Below are 19,922 nucleotides of genomic sequence, written 5' to 3'. Positions count from 1 at the left end.
TGCTGTAATCCCACCTCCTGCCATGGATACTTTCTACTCCAACTTTTGCATCTGTAGTCGCTAAACTAAAAGAAAATTAACCTCAGCAATAGATACCCAACATACACACATCACGTAACTCTCTCACCATGAGATGAGTCACAGCCAAGTATCAGCATGAGGAGGCAGAGGAGGACATGGTCCGAGGCAGAAGACCGCAGAATTACAGCAACACTAACATACTCAGGTAATTATACACGAACCTCTTCCTTACAGTCAGGATTATGAGCGGGTTCCAGAAGCAAATGCCTGAGCGCATGCAGAGGCCTGACAAAAGCTCTCTTTTCTGTACTGTATCAACATTGAAAAGTAGTGAAACACCAAACAGTTCTAAGCATCTTTAATTAAAAAGAGGAATACCAGATGCCCACCAACTAGGTAGCATGTAGCAGAAAGCTGTTTGGGTACAGGGAATGAACTCCCCATAACAAAGAGACAAAAACAAAGCTATATTGTGTACATTAAGTGAGCCAGCTTCCAAGATGTTACATCCATTGTTTTTAAACAGCTGCAAAGAAATAACAACAGTGCCTGGCTGACAAAGGAAGCAGATGTATCTAGTGCCACTGAGGTAGCATAAGATTTATCAACTAGAAAACAACATAGAAGAAATTCAGAATTAAAAGCTCAGCTTCAACCGAACTACATGCTGGCTACTTTTTTAACTGTGCTGGGTTTATCTTCGTACTGTCTTTAGGGTTTAGAAGGCACTTGCCTTTGGTAGCTGAACCAAACAAGTTTTATTGCTTTTCCCCTCTTAAAGGAAAAATTATTCTGTGTCACATCAGCCCACTCTAATTTTCCTTTCCTTCTCTGAAAATGGCAGTTTAGTCCAAGTACATCCTTTCAGTCACCCAAAGACCTTCTAGGAATCTTAGCTTCCTCAGCAACAGTGATGCGAGTCTACCAATTCCATGACACCTTAAATCCATAATAAGAATAAAACGTGCAATGCATTGATTCTTCCTCTATCTGCAGGACTTTTTACACAGTTCAGGGTGAAAAAAAAAAACAAACCAACCACCACACCACTTCTACACAGTTCATGAAAAAGCACTGTAGACTAAAGCTTCTCCCATTCCCCCCCAGTCCTTCTCAAGAAGGGACACAACAGGAGAAAAAATGAGCTCAAAGAAACCACACATCAACAAAAATAAGGAGAGAGAATGCAGACTAATATAAAAAAGCTCCTTCCCATCTTATCCAGGAATACAGGTGTCAATGATCAACTTATCCTAGTTGGTTTTTACCCATGCCAGTATCAAAAAATCATGATACCCCTTGAAAGGCAAATAATTCCAGTAGGCTAGTGGCAGACAGCAGAAACTGGTAATAAAACATTGCATATCTGCTGATAAAAATCTTTCACATGATGAACAGATGAATGAATAGAAAACAGAACCCTGTGATAAGAGAATAAAGAAGAACACTTCTCGATGAATAGCGTGCTCTGCCTATTCAAGTATTCTCCGGATTAGTTTAAACTCTCAGTGAATTTAGGACTTCAGTTCTTTAGAAAGCATTGTAGTTTTCTTCCTCTCTAAGAGCACCACTTTTCATTTCCTCTCCTGTCTCATTTCACTTTCTCTCCTGCAGTAACAGTGTCAGACTGTGACCAAAGGAAAGGAGAGGAAAAACACTAAGTGGAAAGAATCAACAGTTCCAAACCATGCAGAAGAAAGTTTGCTCACAGATAGTCCAGGTTCACCAATTCTTTTTGTACTAGTGATAGCTTAAGATGATTACTAAAAAGAAGATAACAGAAAAGGATGATGGAGATTCCAATACAGTGTTCTAGGATCATTACTTATTTCAGAGAGTCTTCAAGCACAGATCTGACAATTCATGACAGATCTAAACTGTCATGTCTGCTTTGTATGCAAGAGCTTCCATTTTAATCTGTGCTTCAATAAACAAACATGACCTATGGAGGAAGGGACAATATGGACAAACGTATTAAGAAGTTCTCCACATTAGCTTCATATTCTTTGTGAAACTGACAACATAGCCAGATTTCAAGTCTGGACAAACCTTAAAACACCTTTCAAAAATGAGTTATTTCAGTTATGGAATTGCTACCCCAAATTTTTGTTTATAAAACACATTTGAAACTGGTAACCCTGAACAAAACCAAACAACAGTGAAAAAAGATCACTTCAAGTAGTAACTGACTAGTATTTTTCTTATATGGCACCCTAGTTCCCCTCTGTACAGATTCAGAAATATGGAAGACTTTAGATTGAAAATAGCATGGTCATTAAATATATCTGAGAATATATAGGTTTTTTTCCAAGGAAAATATTTTCCCAATATATATTAAGGGTCTAAAAAAAATATAATTTCAGAGTACTTTCCCCAGTGACATTTTTCTGACCTTGTTAAATTCTATCCCCTGCCATTGGCAACAGCAGCGCACAAGCTCAAGAATCCCGAACTATACTGGAATTTTATTTCTTCCCCTCTGACTCTGTAAGTCAAGCCCCATTTCACTTCATGTTAAAAAAAAAAAAAACCAAGAAAAAAAACCACAAAAACCAACAGAAATTGTTTTGACAGTCTGTAACCTTATCCCCTTCCCTCCAGAAGTCAGATATTCTAAGTTGACAGCATTCCTTTTTTTCTTTAAATTAAAACAATACTGCAACAACAGTCAAAACCGCATAGCTGTTATAGTTAACAGCTACTATTTTGAGCTCATAAAATATTTTAGAAAAGGTCTTCTCTGGCCTAGAATTGCTTGTGTTTGGTGCATTCTAGTTAAGAAAGTGAGAAGTCATCCTATTCGATTTAATGTTACAAGCTAGATATTGATCTTCAACAGCTCTTAACCTCCATCACCCTTACACTCAAATACAGCAATAAAACATATAGAAGCATGGACATGGTTCAGCATAAGGCAAACCAAAGGGAAAAAAGAAGTGAAATACATTCTATTGTTTACTATGATATAAAAGTAGGATACAAAACACCAATGTCACTGTGGCAGAGTCCTAACAATGCTTTTCTTCCACACCACACACAAGCCTAATTATTTCAATTTTAAAACACAGAAATATGTTAAACTATAGCTTTTACTGCTTAGAAAAAAAACCAACAGATGAGCTCTCAAGGCTTGTCTGCAGAGACGACTGCATAGCTATTTGACTCTAGCCAACATTGTGAAACATTCTCCTTCACATGTAATCGTCCGCTAAGGCAGTATGCTTGCCTTTTCCTTGATCCCACAAATGGCTATTAAAAGAGAGAGTCGCTTTAATCTGCTTCCAGTTTCTTTACATTGTAAGAGATGCACAGAATCTAAAGAAGGGTTGGTTGGAAAACCTCCCACAAAACAAGCAATTTCTATTATTAAAACATCTTTTAAATAACTGAATGCCTACAAACTTCCAGATTATCTTTTAAAAAGCAGTTCGATTGCAGTGCGCTTAGGGAGGATTTACAGAACAAGTTTCACACAACCTCTTACCCCAGCATTAGCTCTAGCTATTTTTTTCCCCACAAGACTGCTTTTATTTTGATCTTGAAGTTTTATGCACAACCTTCTATTAGTTTAGAAAAAGTGCTCCTCAGAAACATAATCAGCCACAACCTAGACTTTGGATGATTTCAATAAATTCATACACCAGCCTAAGCAATCAGTAAGGAAAAGAGCAGGAAATACCAAATACAGATGAATTATTGGATATTTTAATATTTTGCTCAGTAGTACAATAGTTTGGTGGGGGGGTTTTTTGGTTGTTTTTTTTGTTTGTTTTTTGTTGTTTTGTTTTTTTTGTTTGTTTTTGTTTGGGTTTTTTTTGGGGGGGGGGTTTGTTGTTGTTTTGTTTGGTTTTTTTACACTTACAGCCCGTAAAAGAACATTAAAAAAATGGCATCATCTCAGAGAAAAGGAAAAGTGAAACAAAAAAATCCCTTGCTGTAATATGTCTCCTGGAAAAGTGGTAAAAACGCAGAAGACGTGACAAGCTAGCAAATGGATAAACATCACATCTGAGTTTGATATGCCTATAGGTAGTAGTAGTCCCACAATTACTGGGTAACACTCACTAAAGATGCCTGTAAAATACCACCTGTAATTAGACATTGTTAATAACCTCCTTAGAGGCGTCACTTCAGCTCTTACTGAAGACACCTAAAGTGCGACGTTCATGAGTCTTAACAGACTGTATTACACACTGGGGCTCTATTGAGATACATGGAGCTTCTTTGCCTTTCAAAATGTAGGACTGATCACTACCTAGGGGAGTCAGTGGGCTACCTCTGTTAGGTCTGGATTCAAGTTTTACAACAGCTGACATAAGAAAAACACTTCATGTTTGTCTTGAACATGCACACTGAAGAAGCGTACCCTTTTCTTGAATCAGCTACAATTTTTCTCAAATGCCCCACAGAGAACCAAACTGAACATAAGACAGTAGAAACCAGTGCCTGCAACTAATACCATATCTGAAGTGCACAAACTGGTACGCAGAGTACCTTTTGACCAGGATGAGATTTTCCTGTTGGAAACCAGAATAAAACAACTATTTTATTACTATACTAGGAAAATGGAGAGCAGGAGCAGAAAGGACACAGAAAGAAACTGAGTAACATCTGTGCTAGATTCACCTTTCATACCTTTACAGAAGCTCTCTGAAGTCAGTGCTTTGAATATAGGCCCACTTAAAATAGAAGTAAAAGGAACAATTTCTTTAGCTTTAAACACCGAAGGCAGAACTCTCAGAACTCAGCCTGCAGTACCGCATAGCTTCAGTACTGTACTTCTCATCTTAAAAGTTTCAAAGCACATTAGAGTTTCAGCAGCTTTTCAAGGTCACAAGGTCGATAACAAAGACAAGTCCCCGGCCCCTCCAATTTCTAATCCACCACCCTCAAAATTGAATCTACCTGTACTCCAGAGGCTTCAACACATCATTCATTTTAAAACCTTCATTCACTTCCCTCCTAGAATCATGGTCCAAAACTACCATACGTGGTACCAGTGTGTATTACAAAAGGCTACATCAAAGGCAACTTTAGACCTCTCTATATTTATTTGGATGTGGTTTAATAAGCATGTTGGATATTCTCAGGAATTCTATCTATCCTATGGAGAAGAAATTTTTAGCATCAATTAAAAAGCTGCTGCTAGGAACAAAATTTCCTCCTTCTAGACATGTTACCTGAAGTGTTGCGGGGGTGGGTAAAATACTTTTAACTCTTCTGGAAGAAATTTAAAATAGTGATAAATATAAAGAGGCAGTAAAACAAGATACCGCTAGCGGAAAATAAATAAAATACAGCCTTAGGAAGCCAAGCTACAGTGTGTCATTACCCCCCTCCACCCCCCAAGTTTGTTGAAACTGGCTACAATTCAGAAGTTAACACAAGGGTAAATATTTCAGAGATAATCAGTTCCTAAGAGTTTTGTGGAAATAAACAGTCAAATCAAGGACAGACATCCAAACTAGTGCCCCTTGAGGACAAGTGCAGCAGGACCTCAGCTGTGTTACCAACAAAAGCTTCCCATACAGGACAGCAGAACAGATAGTGCCCCAAACAAATGAAAATACTTTCAGAGCTCACAATGGGGTATACCCAGAAAAATCCAGCCACAAGACACAAAGCCACAGGAAGTCAGGCTTCATAACCTGCTGCTCACACAGCTAGTTTCATTCTGGATTAACTGAAGTAAAACCATGAAAGAACAACTTTCCAGAATTTATTGCAGTTTTAACACCAGTCGTTTTCACACACAAATTCAAAACCAGGGACAGTAGTTTGAGAACAGATATTCAGTCACCAGTCAGGATAAACAAACAATCCTTACTCAGAGTAGCAGGACAGTTTCTGCTGTCCTGACAACAGCACTTCGGAGACAGAAGGCGGCAGCAGCCAGCCCCCGGCATAGCTCAGCACCCTCTGAAACGCCCCAAGGTGCCTTTTACAGACCCAGTCAGTACATCTACATTAGCACTTCAGTTTGGATCAGGAGAGCACTTTTGAAATAAATCTGAGCCACCCCACATACTTTGCTTTGGTTCACGTCTCAGAGAAGTTTATGAACACATGATCTGGACACCTCTCAGATTAACCCAAACCAAAACTCCAGGAAAAACACCTAAGACCCCATAACGTTTGGAGTATATATACATGGTCCACAGAACCAGAATACAACTAGTCTAAAATAAAGCCCCATGAAGTACATACACCATGGACACTGGGTCTACCTAACTACTGCTTCTCTCTGCAATCTTCTTCAATTGCAGCATACTGCTTGCTAATATAAATATAAACAATGTAGCAGATACTGCCCATTCATTTAAGAGAACCTCAAGCAGCAGTAACTAAACGCACAGACTTAAGCTGCCAAGGCACACCTCACTAGCCCTAAAAAGGGGGGCTGCATTGTGAATTTGAGTGTTCCTCTTCAAGGAGTAACTACAGCAGCAGTGTCTCACCACCCATCCACTTTTGCTTCCACGCCTTTACAGTTAGGAGTATCAAAAGCTAGTGGGACACATCTAGGAGAGTTCTCTGAATCAAGTTTAAAAAAAAAAAAAATCCAAGATCTACAGACTTCATGCATCACCTACCTCTACTATTTTATAAAACTTTTTAAATAGCCCACATCAATGGCTCCACTGTAGCTGGTGATAGGAAAGGAAGAGCAGCATGTGCTCGATAATGCTTTATATTACTTGCACATCAGTTTAACAAACAAAGCTGCCCAGATAAGAGGTTTTTTTGTTTTTGAATAAGCTGACCAACATAATATTCATTGTTTCAGTTTTCCACTTAAATCCAAATATCAGTTCTTTACAAATAGTTCCATCATTTGAGATTTGTTCTCTACAGTCACCAATTTTTCTTTTGCTATACAAAATTTTAAATACAGCATCATGAGTTTTGAACAAATAATACCCAGCTTTGCAGGACAGACACACTGGTGGGAACAGGCCAAAGCAGTACTGTATGAATAAATTACAATAAAGTGTTACCTTCTCTACTCAACAAGTCATTATTATCTTACTTCATTACCTCCTTGATAAAAACAATTCATACACTAACAATGCAGAGCCATGTTTGCTCTACATTCAGTAAAGGTCAGCTTCCTACTCTGGGGTGCAGACACAGAAATAGGATTATGGAAGAAGACATTTTCTGTTAACACACTAATCCCCTGAAAACTGCAAAGAAAGACCTATGCTTTCCTTTGTGACTTAACTGGAAGTTTGTCGTCATTGACTTGTCATTATCATACACACTAAAGAGCCATCTTAAGCTCTCCAGTAGCCTAGTGTGAAACATCCTTAAGTGAACTGGCTGTTTTTCTGAGCTGAATTCCTGTTATCTCTCGTGAAAACAGACCTAAGCACCTAGTTGTATTCAAAAGAAAACTCAATGAAAAGGTTATTTCCCATCAAAGACGTAGAGGACCTAGGCCATGAGATCATAATGTAGTAACATCATAAAATGACACATTGAAGTAATGTCAATGATAAACTAATGGTGCACTGGGAAAAAGAGAGTTGTGGGTGTCTTACTTTTCCTAGCAGAACAATACCTGGGCATGAATAATTTTCTTTGAAATTATAAGAAAGGATGTTGTCCACTGAGATACGGTGCTTTCACTTCTATCATTTTCTACATTGAAACATCTTTGTGCCTTCTCTACCAATGTATGTTTTTCTAAGAGCCAGAAGACTAATTTAACCTATGCTCATCGGCAACCTTTTTTTTTTTCCATCATGCCAATAATGTCTCAAGAAATTCAGATGAGCTACACCAGTTCAGCTATCCTTTACCACCCTGTGCAAAGCTTTTCAGACCAGTTTTCTTTTGGAGTGACACTCACTAATTCTTCAGAATTTTTATTTGGCTTTAGTACATGGTACAGATATAAATCTGTATAAGATTTATTTGCCAAATTTTAACTAGTTTGACCAAAGTCTCCCATGCCAGATATCTGCCCAAGCCTGAAAGACATCAACCAAATAGCTGAGGAGTTTGCAAGGCTGTCTGTTAAAAACAGTTTTGATGATCTTTTTGGAAACTCAGCATCCTTGTTCTTGCATCAGGAACACATCTTCCATTGTCCATGCAAACAATTCCTCTTTTCTGGGCTTCTGTAGTCTGATGTTATTTGAATTTGGGTGGCTTTTTCTTATTTATTTTTTTAAAGTTAAGAATCTGCAATGACTTGTCCAAATTCTGAAATTAAGTCCCGTGAAAATTACATGCATACTGCATATGTTGAAGACCAGTGCTAAACCAAACCTCTTTTGAAGTTTTATAAAATATTTATCCTGCATTCACACTGCTAACAGACAGTGAGAAGGAAGAAGCCGCAGTTCACATCCTGTACATCTATAAGCCAAATCCTGATGAAGAAGCGTAAAAAGCTGAAGCCCAAAATGAAGAAGAGTTGCAAATAGGGAAGGAGCCAAGATAGCAAAAACGTTTGCTTTAACGGTTTTCCAAAGAAATCACCATTGCTCTCTTCCAATTTACTGAGAAGACCAATATTGAGATCAAATCACTTGGGCTGCTAAAAGGCCCAAGATCCGAAGGATGCTTCTTCATTTTCACAGAGAAGTGAAGAGAAACACTAGCGCAGCACTGAATTCAGAGAGAAGAGAAAACTCGTTGGACAAGATGGCAAGAATTTTAAATAAATAAAAATAGAGCATACTTGATACAATTAAGGTAGTGGGCAGAATGAATCAATATTAGAGAAAAAACCAAACTATGAACACAAAGATATGCATGACCTGTTACAGTAATCACTCTCCACAATTCACACATGGAGTCTAGAGCTTGGATTCTTTCACCGGGGCCTTCCCATTCACTTGGAAGGTCTGTGCTTGCAAAAAACAATGGTTAGCTACCTATCCTCCAGTGCTGATCAGAAAAGAACAGCTATTTACCACTTACTAGGTTACAGAGGTAGGCCTATGTGGCAGATTTAAGCATTCCTACTGCATTGATGATCCAAGACACCACCAAATGACCAATTTCAATTTTCAGGGTTTTTTTTTTAAAAAAAAAAAAAAACACAAACCAACCAAAACCACAGCAATAAACCCCCCACACACCCCTAGAAACATTAAGGTAGCATTTAGCTAGGTGTGCTGCAGTTTGCTTCATTGAAGATGGACAGTACCCTCCGAACATTGTTCTATACACAAGTCCATCCCTTGCTGCAGTCTAAATAAATCCTGCTCCAAAGAATGACATTCATTATGATGATACAAATACTTTACAAATTTTTACATACAATATCAAGAGTGGTGGTTTACTGCCTTTCTCTTTTTGTAACATGGAGGCAACGCATTCATATAAGAAATACTCACTACTCTCAATTGCCCACTCCAAAAGCAGTTTTTGACACTAACCACCTTAAAAGACTATGTTCAACACACAGATTTCACAAGCTCTAATTTCAATTGCAATGGGTTTATATTTCTGCAAGACAGGGTCTCAAGTTCGTAAGTCAGAAGCACAAATTAGTGACGACCGCTGGAAAAGTTTAAGTGAACAATGATAATTCCACACCAGAGACAATAAGGGAACTGGATTATCCAGGATGCCTACTATGAGACTACTATTTTCTTTCTCTAGTTCCCTACCTGACTAACTGACCACCTCACAGCTACTGCAAAAAAAGAAAAATTAGTTCTATGCAGTCTATATACAGACCTCTCCATACTACATAAATTCTGTTCCCCTCATCTTGATGTTATGTGCCTTAAGCCTATATAACAACCTCCTCTAGATATCTGCACAGAACAAGAGATGAGGGACTGTGTAAATAAACAATATATACTATCACAAACCCACAGAACGTGGGATATACATGCGCATTTTTTCCTCATTTCCATCCGAGCTAAACAGCTTTCCATTCTACATAGATCATCTTTTCACAGATCTCTAGCCCTCTTTCAAACACAAGCATATGTCCAGTACAGAAGACTTCATACCTTCTGGACATATGCACTCAGTTGAAGCATTAATGTATATGTAATGCACAAGCATAGATACATTCAAGCCCCCAAGCCCGCGCATACATGGGGCTTGTCTACATCACATTGGGTGCTCTCAGTTAGCTGCTGACCTGTCAACACCATTATGAGTGCTAGTTTCAGCAAAAGTTTACCCTTAAAAGTTAATGGACAATTTACCCAGCAGAACAAACAAAACAAACAAAAAAAAGCATCTTGAACAGAAAACCCTTGACTATTCTGTAGCCTCCCTTAATCTGATAATATTCATAACAGTCACAAATTGACTCATCTTAATTCACTTTTTCAGCTTTCACTGGCTGTCATAACTACGGAATACTTCTTTCCATACCAAGAGAAGCAAAGGATCCCCACAGCTTCCCACCTGCTCATGGCACACCTGGGAACCCCGACCTCATTCATCATCCCTCCCCCACACCATTACAACTTTTCATAGCCTCCACCAAAAAAAGCCTGCCTCCTCTCTCCATACAGACTAGAGTTTCCCACTAACTCAGCAATACGAGAACTCCAGTTTCCCTTTTGCACAAATACCACTCCCCTGATACACACATGTATACATAGCCTAACATAATCTTCACCCTGTATATGCATAATCCCCACAAACTCGTCCTACCCCCCTTTTTCAAATGTACACAAACCTTTCAAAGACTTCACCATTCATTTCTTCACTTCTACATATCCACCCAAGCCCCCTCACTTTCTTATAATCTGTGGTAATCCTTGGAAATTTACCCACAAGAAGTGTGCACTGATGCACTTACAGAGAGAAATTTACACTGCCTGACACCTGTCACATATATAGACACCTACAGCTCTACAACTCCCCAGATCATGCATAGACTATCATGACCTCAACACAGGGCATTCGCTACACGTTTTCTAATTTGTATCCCATGGCTCAAACAACAAATATCCAGTTTTTCCATTTCATCACAAGGGACACACCAATTCACAGCTTCTCTCATGTTCCCAGGACACAGACCACACTGCTTGCTGCCCTACCCATCTCAACACACAGAAACAGTGCTCACACAGCTGGTGACAGCCAGACATCTCTCTCAACTCTGTGTGAGCACCAGACAAACCAACTTACACGCAGTAAGAACATGCATGCCTTTCTGTCCACATACCATCTCATATTACACACGAAGGTCTCGCACATTAAGTCTAACCACACTGGCCACCAAAGAAAACAAGTTCGGAACCTTGTAGCAACCTGTTACCACTGTGCCTGTAAATTGTACATAGGCTTACCACCCAAAGCCTCCCTCCTCCACAACACTCAGAAGCCAGCCAACTTATCACCTTACTTCTCACAACACACACACAAGATTGTTTACCTATCACTGCTAAATGCATACACCTTCGTGTACCACTATTCCTAAATACATGTGGTTTCACCCACCATCTGCATCCCCACCGTATAAACATATCCCTCAGCACAAAAAAAACAACACGCATACAGATTTTTCCAGCTGCCTCCAGTCCATCAAAATTACTCCCTCCCTTCGAAAAGCTACAAATTATAGCAAAAATACATCCCCATTTATACCCACGGGTCTGACAGAGCCAGCAAGCTTCAAACTGCAGGAGAGAGCCGCCTACAACTTCTCTCCCCTTCCACGCCACAGCCGCCCGGGCGCTGCCCATCTGCCCGTGACTCCATCCCCCCCCGCACACCCCCACCTCGTCACCAGCACCCAGGCCTAACCGACGGCTTCTTCCCTCTGACACCGGGGCCTTGCCCGCGGCTCACCGCCTCCCACGGCCCCACCCCGTCGGTAAACACCGACGGGCCCCGCCACTCCCCCGGCCCCAGCCAATACACGTGCGCGGCCCCGGCCCGCCGGCCGCCCCCTCACCCCGCTACCGGCACGCCGGCCACCTTCGGCCCCTTTCCCGCCCAGCAGGGGGCCCGGCCCGACGGCTCCCCCGACCCCACGGGCAGCGGCCCGGCGTGCAGGGCCTGGGCCGCCGGCCCCCCTGCCACCACCGCCCCGGCCCGCCCTGCCCTGGCGCACAGAGGGCGGGCACACCGGCCCCCGTTGCACCGGGGAGGGCTCGGCTTCCCCACCGTCCCTCCCCCGTGCGCCCTCCCCGGCTCCCCCACCAGCAGGCCGTATCAGCGCGGCCCCCGGCTCTCTTTTTCACCCACGGCGGGAAGAGGCGGAGGCCGGGCCTGCGCGGCGCCCGTCCGCTCCCCGGGGACGCACACGCAGCAGGCCTTGCCCGCCGCCCCTCCGGCCCCACGGAGCAGGCCGGCGCCACCAGCCAGCCCCCACTCCGGTGCGCAGGCCCCGCCGCTCGGTAAGACGCGCGTCCAGGCCCGGCCCGGCCCCTTCTACCCACCCCTGCCCGCCTCTGCGCGGACACGACCCGCTCTCCCCCGCACCCCACGGCCGGCCCTGACCCCTCTACCTGTCGGCGGACGAACGCCGGCGTCCCCCGGCGTCCGGGCCCCCGGCGTCTCCGGGCCCGACCCGGGCGTGCGTGTGGAGGTGGGGGTAGGCCTGGCTTGGCCTCAGGCGCGGGCCGCCCCGCGCTGGCCGCCGCCGGCCGCAGTCGCCGCCCGCTCGCGCACTCCCAGCGCCGCCAGCAGCGCGGACATGTTGGGAGCCCCCGTCCCAAAGGCCGCCGCTGGGCCCGCCCTCCCCGCCGCCCACGTCAGAGCGCTCCGGGAAGGAGGGAGGGACGGGACGGGACACGGCCCCCGGCCCCGCCCCCGCTGCCGGCCGGGCCGCCCCGCGTCCTTCCCAGCCTACTGGCTGCCGCTGCCGTCGCTCATCCCTTTCCCGCCCCCTCCCGGCGGCTATTGGTCGTTCGCCCTGCCGGTTCTGCCCTTCCTCGGCGCCATTGGGCGATCAGTTCGCCGCTCACCCGCCAGCCCCGCCCAAAAGCTTTTTCCTGGTTGGGCAATTGCCCTCTGCTTTGGTGACTATTGGCTGCGGCTTTTGTCAGTCAAGGCGCTATAGCGCACGGACTCTCTCTTTCTCCGCACTTTTTTTTTTCTTTTTTTTTTTTTTAACCCGGCCTCGTAGCCCGGGAAGGGCTGACGGAAGCGGCTGCCAGCAAGCGCCCTCGTCCCGCCCCGCCCCCCTCCCCCCGCCCCATCCGTTCCCTCCCGGCGCGGATTGCCTGCAGGCCATTGGCTCTCAGCGCCGCCACTCACGCAGCCTCTCTCGCCCTGGCCGCCGCTTCGCCAAATGGGCGTGAACCGCCCTGTGGGTGCCTTCTTCGGATTGGGCGACGCCCCTGCCAATAAAGGGCGGGGAGGGGGGAGCCGGCAGGCCCTGGCGGAGCCGCAGAGCGCGTCCCGGCCGGCGCGCCGCTCCGCACGCCGATTGGTGGCGGGGCGGGGCGGGGCGGGGGAAAGGCGCGCGGCCTCCCCTCGCAACCCCGTGTCGCGCGGCAGGGGGTGTTGGGGGGCAAGGAGTACCCGTATGTTCGCACGATTACATCACCGCCAGCCAATCAGGGGGTGCGGGGCCGGCCTCCCGGGAGGGCGGGGCTTTGCGGACGCTTGCGGGAGCCGTTGCGCCTCACGCGCCCGGGGCTGGGGGAGGGGAAGGCCGTGAGGTGGGAGGTTGGGCCGCCGCAGATTTTACAACAGCGGAGAAAGGGGCTGGAGGCGTCTCGGTCCGCGGCGTATGCCTGCCGCCGGCGGGGCTCGAGCGCCACGGCCCGCCTCAGGGGACGGGCGGCCCCCCGGGCTTGCCCGAGGGAGGCTTCTCCGGGCACGGGGGGGTGCGGGGGAACGAGCACCGGCCCCCGGGCCGCTGGCAGCCCGCCGCCCGACAAGTAGCGACATCCGTGGGAGGCCGCCAGCGCAGGAACGGGCAACGGCCGTCCGCCGTCGGCCCCTCCGGCTGCAGCGAGAGCCTCCCCGTGAGAGGCCGTAATTAACCCCCTGCGCGGGCTGCCCACCATTTAACTGCTTTCTTACCCCAAACCAAAAGTGTTTATTCAGGAAGGAGCGGGAAAATTGGCCTGGTGCTTCATAATCCCTTGTTATTTTCCTCTTTCTCAATCAACGGGCTGGCTGAAGCCAGCTGGGGTTCATCCCTCTGAACCTCAACTCCTGCCTCTCTCCACAGCCCTGGACGGCAGCTCTGCTTTGACACGATCGTCTCTGAACAGCATAGAAGCAACATCCTTGCCTTATGGTCCCAAGTGCCTGAAGTTTAACGTACCGTCCCTACAAATGGCATACGAATTCCCACGCAACAGTCTACTGGTGCTCTCGTCCCCTTACATTGAGGTGTTTCGTCCACGTGCACTATATACATGAGGACTTGTTGTATGCGGGACGTGAGATCACAGGTCAAAACACAGTTTGTGTAGCATTTTTATTTATCCATCTGTCTTTTCCGGAGTGTTTGGAAAGGAGCTGGCCCTGAAAAGGATGGGAGCTTTCCCTTCTGGAGTTGGCATTCTCTCAGTCTTCCGCATAGGTACACTGTGGGATTATTTATGCCCACAGTACAGAAAATACTATGCAGCTTTTAGCTTTAAGATCACCAGCACCACCACTCATATTAGCACATCCTAGCACAGAGCACTGGAGGCACTTTGAGCTCGGGTGACTGATGCAAGTGCAGCTCGATGAGGTGAAGCTTTGCTTTCCCTGGGTTCAAGCGTATCTGCTCTGCGACGAGAAGATGGGAAAGGTCACTCTAGCGTGACGGTACTGCTTCCCACAGCTCTCTACGAGTTGATAGAGTTGATTGAGAATGAAACCTAGATTGCCTCGGCACAGGCACTCGTGAGCAAGTCCAGAAACGGCCAGAACACTGAGTCTGCAGTTAGCCGCCTGTCGTAAAAAACTTACTCATAGACAAGCTAATTTGAGTGCCCAGACCCAGCTGCCAATCAACCTAGTTAACTTTGCAGCGTCCATATGATCTGGGACTCAAGATACTTTTATATATCTAGCTAGTGATTTTTTTTTTCCTTTCCTCAGGCTTATATCTCATAATCATTTAAACACAATTCATGTATTATTAAAGCGATGACAAATATGGCTAAAAATTGCTATATCTTTGGGTTTACGAATGTAAAATTCATTCAGCCTAGATGCTTCTTGGACTTTTGAAATGGTTTTTATTTCAAGTGATTCACCAGGAATTATCTGAGAGCCTGTCGCTCTTTAAAGCAATGGTAAATCTGGCACAGATTTCAGCAGGTACAGAACTCGGCTGTAATTTTATCAGGTCTCAGTTTACACCCTCTACTTTGCGTCTTGGCTACCTGCCAGAGAGATACCATAGGTAGCGTTAGATAATACTGCTCAGTATGACCAAAGTATACTCAGCTGCTACTGACTCCTCCATCTAATTTGCTGTAGCAGCCATTCTTCCCACAGTGACTACTAAAACAAAAATGTACAGAAATTCCGAAGGAAATCACGAGTTAGTCTTATCATTCAAACCTTCTGACCCTGCCTTTCTCCTTGCTTCTAGGTTTGACGCTTTTGTTCTTATCCCCTTCATTTCACCTTCAGCTCTAACTGCATATATCATTTTATAACAAATTGAGAAAAAAAGCCCAAAACTTCCTTATCATATCACCTCACTGCCAGAACAACCTTTATAGAATTGACTTCCCAAAAAAATAAATATTACCCTACGTTATCTGTAATGTAATAAATCATATCCCCTATTGCTTCTCAAATGCAACCTGCTTAAATGTTAAACTAAAAATCCACACCATGCACATGAGTCCTTAACTCAGCGTAAACAGCACATTCCTAATCCCTAGAAAATGTGCATATCTGGCTGGTTTATGTGGGCTAAAACTAAACGCTGGCGTTGCTCAAGAGGTGTGTGTGGCAAGAGGCGAGTAGCACAGTGACATGCAGCAGGGGCGGTGGGTGAAGTAATAAGTAGGTGAAATAATGGTTGTATGTGGCAATGTGGAGTTAATGGCTAATCTAGGGATTTTATGCCTTTTCGTGGCTGGCCCCAGTTGAGCTTCGTGTAAGATTACTAAAGCAGGATATTTGTTTGTGAGAATACATGTGTGTTGGATCGACAGTAACGTGTGCATGCCTGAAAGTGTGTGCATTTTTTAATACATGCAACATCCATCCGATTCTTTGTGGTGGAGAAAATAACTATGAACTATAGAAATGTTAACCAATAAGTGGGAAATAGATTGTATAGGATACGGGTAATTTGCAAGCAACTTTATTTGACATGGCACTTGAGAGGAATGACAGTGAGTTCTTACCATATAGAGTTTTTTAAATTCTCTTTTTTTGTGTGTTCTATTGTTATTTGTGAGCGTATCCTTTTAGGAATAGCTGTTCATGAATCTCAATAATTAAATCTATTTCAAGTTCAAATGAATGAACTGTAAAACAGGTCTTGACAAAATATCGGTAACTTTGGGAAGCTACTCCATCTGACAGCGTTTTCTCATCATTATCTCAACTTTTACCTTTGTTTTTGAAAAAGTTAGCTTTTCGTCTGAAGCATGTATCTATCTAGTGTTTTAACTGGCCTTTACACTGGTTTGACCACAAGTGGCAACTGCTCTAGTTTCACAAGAAAGCATTCTCAGACACTGAGAGTATTCATGGTACATGAATATTTTTTATCTGCAAAGCAAACAAGCCCTTTCATTTTCAGCTGAGTAACTTCCCATGGAAATTAATTCACTAAACAACAGTAGTTAAGTTCTTCACCACTTCCCTGCGTACCCCTTCTCGATTACACCATCTGTGAAGAAAGGAAGGAGATCACCACAGATAATAAGCTCATCTTCACATTAAGAAACGAGTAGAGCAAATTTGGAAAGATTCATGAAATACTTTACCTTGGTTTTGCTCAGCAAGAGGAAGATTAAATGCTAATGCAGCAATAGGGAATAGGAAGAACGTGGGATGGGTGGCAAGGAAAAAGGCACAGATACAGACAAAGGCAAAACCCAAGTAATGTTACTGTGTCAAAATGAAATAACTGAAAAGTGGATATACGATTTCCAGCATTTTGGGAAAAAAGTGGAGGAATTTCACAAAACAGTTCAGGACACAACCCTCGTGATAAAACTCGTAGAGTTTCTAACTGGAACACGTGGATTAGAGGGGATTTGCGGTTGAGGAAACAGAGAAGTAAAAATAAAGATGGGTAGTAACATTCTATGTTAAGGAAGCAATGTTCTGCAAATAAAACACGGTGAATAAAACAGCTCATAATTTAGGTCCAAATTATTTTTGGAAGAGATAGTTACAGAGCATATTGAGAGGAGAGGGCTGTGAGATCGTTACAGACCCCTGGGTGGAAGTTTTGGAGGTAACTAGGAAACTCCATATTATTAAAGAGATGGTATGGCTTGGATACAAAGAACCAGTCGGTGAGATTTCAAGTTCCCAGTTAATAGTTTGGGGAATACATGCTACTCATAGTGGGGGCCAGGCACTCTGGACTGTGGTAGTCAATGAATTCCTCCTCCAAACTGTCATTGAGCCTGTGAGAAGTAAAGCTTGTGGATGGTTCAAGAAAATGCCTTTGAAGGCCTGACTGTAGATAATAACCCTGGAGTAGGCGATCACAAGTTGTGTGATGAAAGGTAGTGGTGAAAAAAAGTAGAACATTCTAAATTTCAGAAAGGCAAACTGTGATAAATGAGGGGACCTGGCAATAAAATCAGCTAGTATAATAAAAATAAAAATTTGAATGTGGAAGAAGCCTTAGGTATGTTAAAACCAAAAATTGCTAATTCCATTGGGATTCTGTATCTCACACAAGGCAAAAAAGTTAACAGGTAGAGGCTTCAAGGCATACGTGGAAGAAGAGTGGCATCAAGAGAGAGGTCAGAAGTATAAGCAGAGATCATATAACAAAACAGAAAAAAAGTTCTATTTCAGAAAAGATCTCAAACATCAATAAACATGAGAATGAAGGGAGAATTTAGCTGGAAAATCAGTTTAATGTAGACCTTGCATATGATATCTGGAAAATGAGCAACATGTTATCCAGCTGTGACATAATATTGTAAGAAATAAGTGATGTTGCTTTCCAGTGAGGAAGAAGTGGGGTTTAGAGATAGCCTACATCCTATTCTAAAACTAAGTGTGTACTTTGTCTCAGTTTTCAGTAAAGATGATAATGTTGAACATGGGGTTAGAGGGCAGGATGGCTAATAACTAGGAGGGAAAGGAAAATTGCTAGTATCACGTATAACATGAAAATAAAACACAGTCTACAGCCTCTGGGGAGAAAAAACAGATAATGCCCATTCCAGAAGTCAGACAACAGCGTCAAATGAAATCACTTGTCTCATGGTAAGCTTTCTAAAGTAACTATAACAGGAAATGAGAAAGAGTGATATTTGTTTACAAAAGGTGGACCTTGCCATATTAACCCAATATCTTTCTTTGATAATATCATTCAACTTTTCGATAAAGGAGATGATAGGAATTAGCAGAACAGTACCAGAAACTAGTGGAGGTGATGGTCTATCCATAGAGGATAAAGCAAAATCAAATGATCAGAGGTGAAGTATCTGAGTAAATCATAGAATCACAGAATCATTTAGGTTGGAAAAGACCCTTGGGACCATCGAGTCCAACCATCAACTCCACTCTACAAAGTTCTCCCAGGTTGATCTCTTTTCTTCCCAGCGCCTGCCTCCCACCAAAGATCAGTTTTGGGCTTAAACCTTTTAGATATTTTCCTTACTAACACTGACACAAGAAAGTGGTAGGAAAGAAATTTGTAAATGACCCAGTGCTTGGACGTACCAACGGTAAGGAGAACTAGGAAACTATACACAAACTGACAGAGAAATAGAAATGCAGTTATCTTCAAGAGTATAAAAGCAAGACTTTTTGGGATTAATATCAGAAATTTCCTCTGGCAGCTGGGAGCTTGTCACTTCAAAAAGATGATGAAGAAAGACAGTATTCTAGTTTATCACAGCATGGTATGAAATGCCATTCAGTGTCATCGTTAGAATGACAAATGCAATCTTAAGCGTGGCTGGGCAACAGGTTAAGTGCTTTCGCACAGGCGCTTAATTGGCAGTGTGGAACTGCTTGTTGGGAGCTCCACACAGGCAGCCACGAGCTGCACATCTCAAAGCCACGAGCTTTGAGATGTAACAAACTCAAGAGGTTGATGTGCCACGATGATTTCTGTTGCCTTCATTTGAGCTTTGTTCGTGTTGTTAAATTGGGTAGGGACAGCCAGCCACAAGCTGTCAAGCCAGTTTGTAATTAAGCCATGATTTGGCATGGCTTAATAAGTTACTACTCCACAGACAAGCTGTAATAACTGCCTGTGTGCATGCTCCCAACTCATCCAGCTGCTGAAGTAAAATGTGTTAGTTTAAGGAACTATACACTGGTACAGCATCCTAGCTAATAAGCAATTATTTGCCTTGGTAACCCAGTCACTTGTGAGCATACCTTCGCACTTTTCCTCTGTACTACTGGGAGGCTCAGAACTCAGTGCAGTATTGTAGGTAGCATGCTAGATAGATTAGAAGTGTTAGTTTTGTTAATTTCTTGCTGAGATGTTTCCTTTTGCGGTCGAAAATCTTTGTAAATGTTTTACTTTGATGTTAGAATACCAATTTTTGCTTAGACTACTCTCATCCCTACTGCGTCTTCATCATTATTACTGCCCTGGCTTGTTCTTCACTGACTATCTGGACTTCAGATTACTTTTTCTACCTGTTGACTGAAGTATTTTAAGAGAGCTTAAAATGCTTTAAGAGAGCTTAAAATGCTTTAAGAGAGTTCAAAAGCTTAAGCATAATCAAGTGTAAAGTACTTAAGTTCTTATCTTTTAAGCTTATGTTATTGAAGAAGTCAATCAAGTTTGGCGAGCAAGCTTGCTTTTAGGCTCCATAAGATAGATGACTTCCAGTAAC

At 43.5% G+C, this 19,922-nt stretch overlaps 2 protein-coding genes across 25 annotated transcripts in view; one reads left to right on the top strand and one right to left on the bottom strand.

The window, feature by feature from the left end:
- Positions 1 to 12,771, bottom strand: part of PPM1B (protein phosphatase, Mg2+/Mn2+ dependent 1B) — a 91,915-nt gene extending 79,144 nt beyond the window's left edge. For 5 of the 24 annotated variants that reach the window (XM_054194008.1, XM_054194007.1, XM_054194012.1 and 2 more), the window contains exon 1: positions 12,465 to 12,735. The gene's annotated coding sequence lies outside the window, so the exon portion shown is untranslated. Of the gene's footprint in view, positions 1 to 12,464 lie in introns of all 24 variants that reach the window. The other 19 variants (XM_054194014.1, XM_054194015.1, XM_054194013.1 and 16 more) reach the window with 11 other exon arrangements.
- Positions 177 to 19,922, top strand: part of LOC128906803 (basic proline-rich protein-like) — a 30,027-nt gene continuing 10,281 nt past the window's right edge. The window contains exons 1-2 of the mRNA XM_054194711.1: positions 177 to 226; positions 11,614 to 12,353. Coding sequence (XP_054050686.1) covers positions 177 to 226; positions 11,614 to 12,353 — 790 coding nt within the window. The remainder of the gene's footprint in view (positions 227 to 11,613; positions 12,354 to 19,922) is intronic.

This window comes from Rissa tridactyla, chromosome 3, assembly GCF_028500815.1.
Source record: "Rissa tridactyla isolate bRisTri1 chromosome 3, bRisTri1.patW.cur.20221130, whole genome shotgun sequence".
Taxonomy (NCBI): Eukaryota; Metazoa; Chordata; class Aves; order Charadriiformes; family Laridae; genus Rissa; species Rissa tridactyla.
The sequence above is the reverse complement of the archived record's forward strand: the minus strand, read 5'-3'. Positions and strand labels throughout refer to the sequence as shown.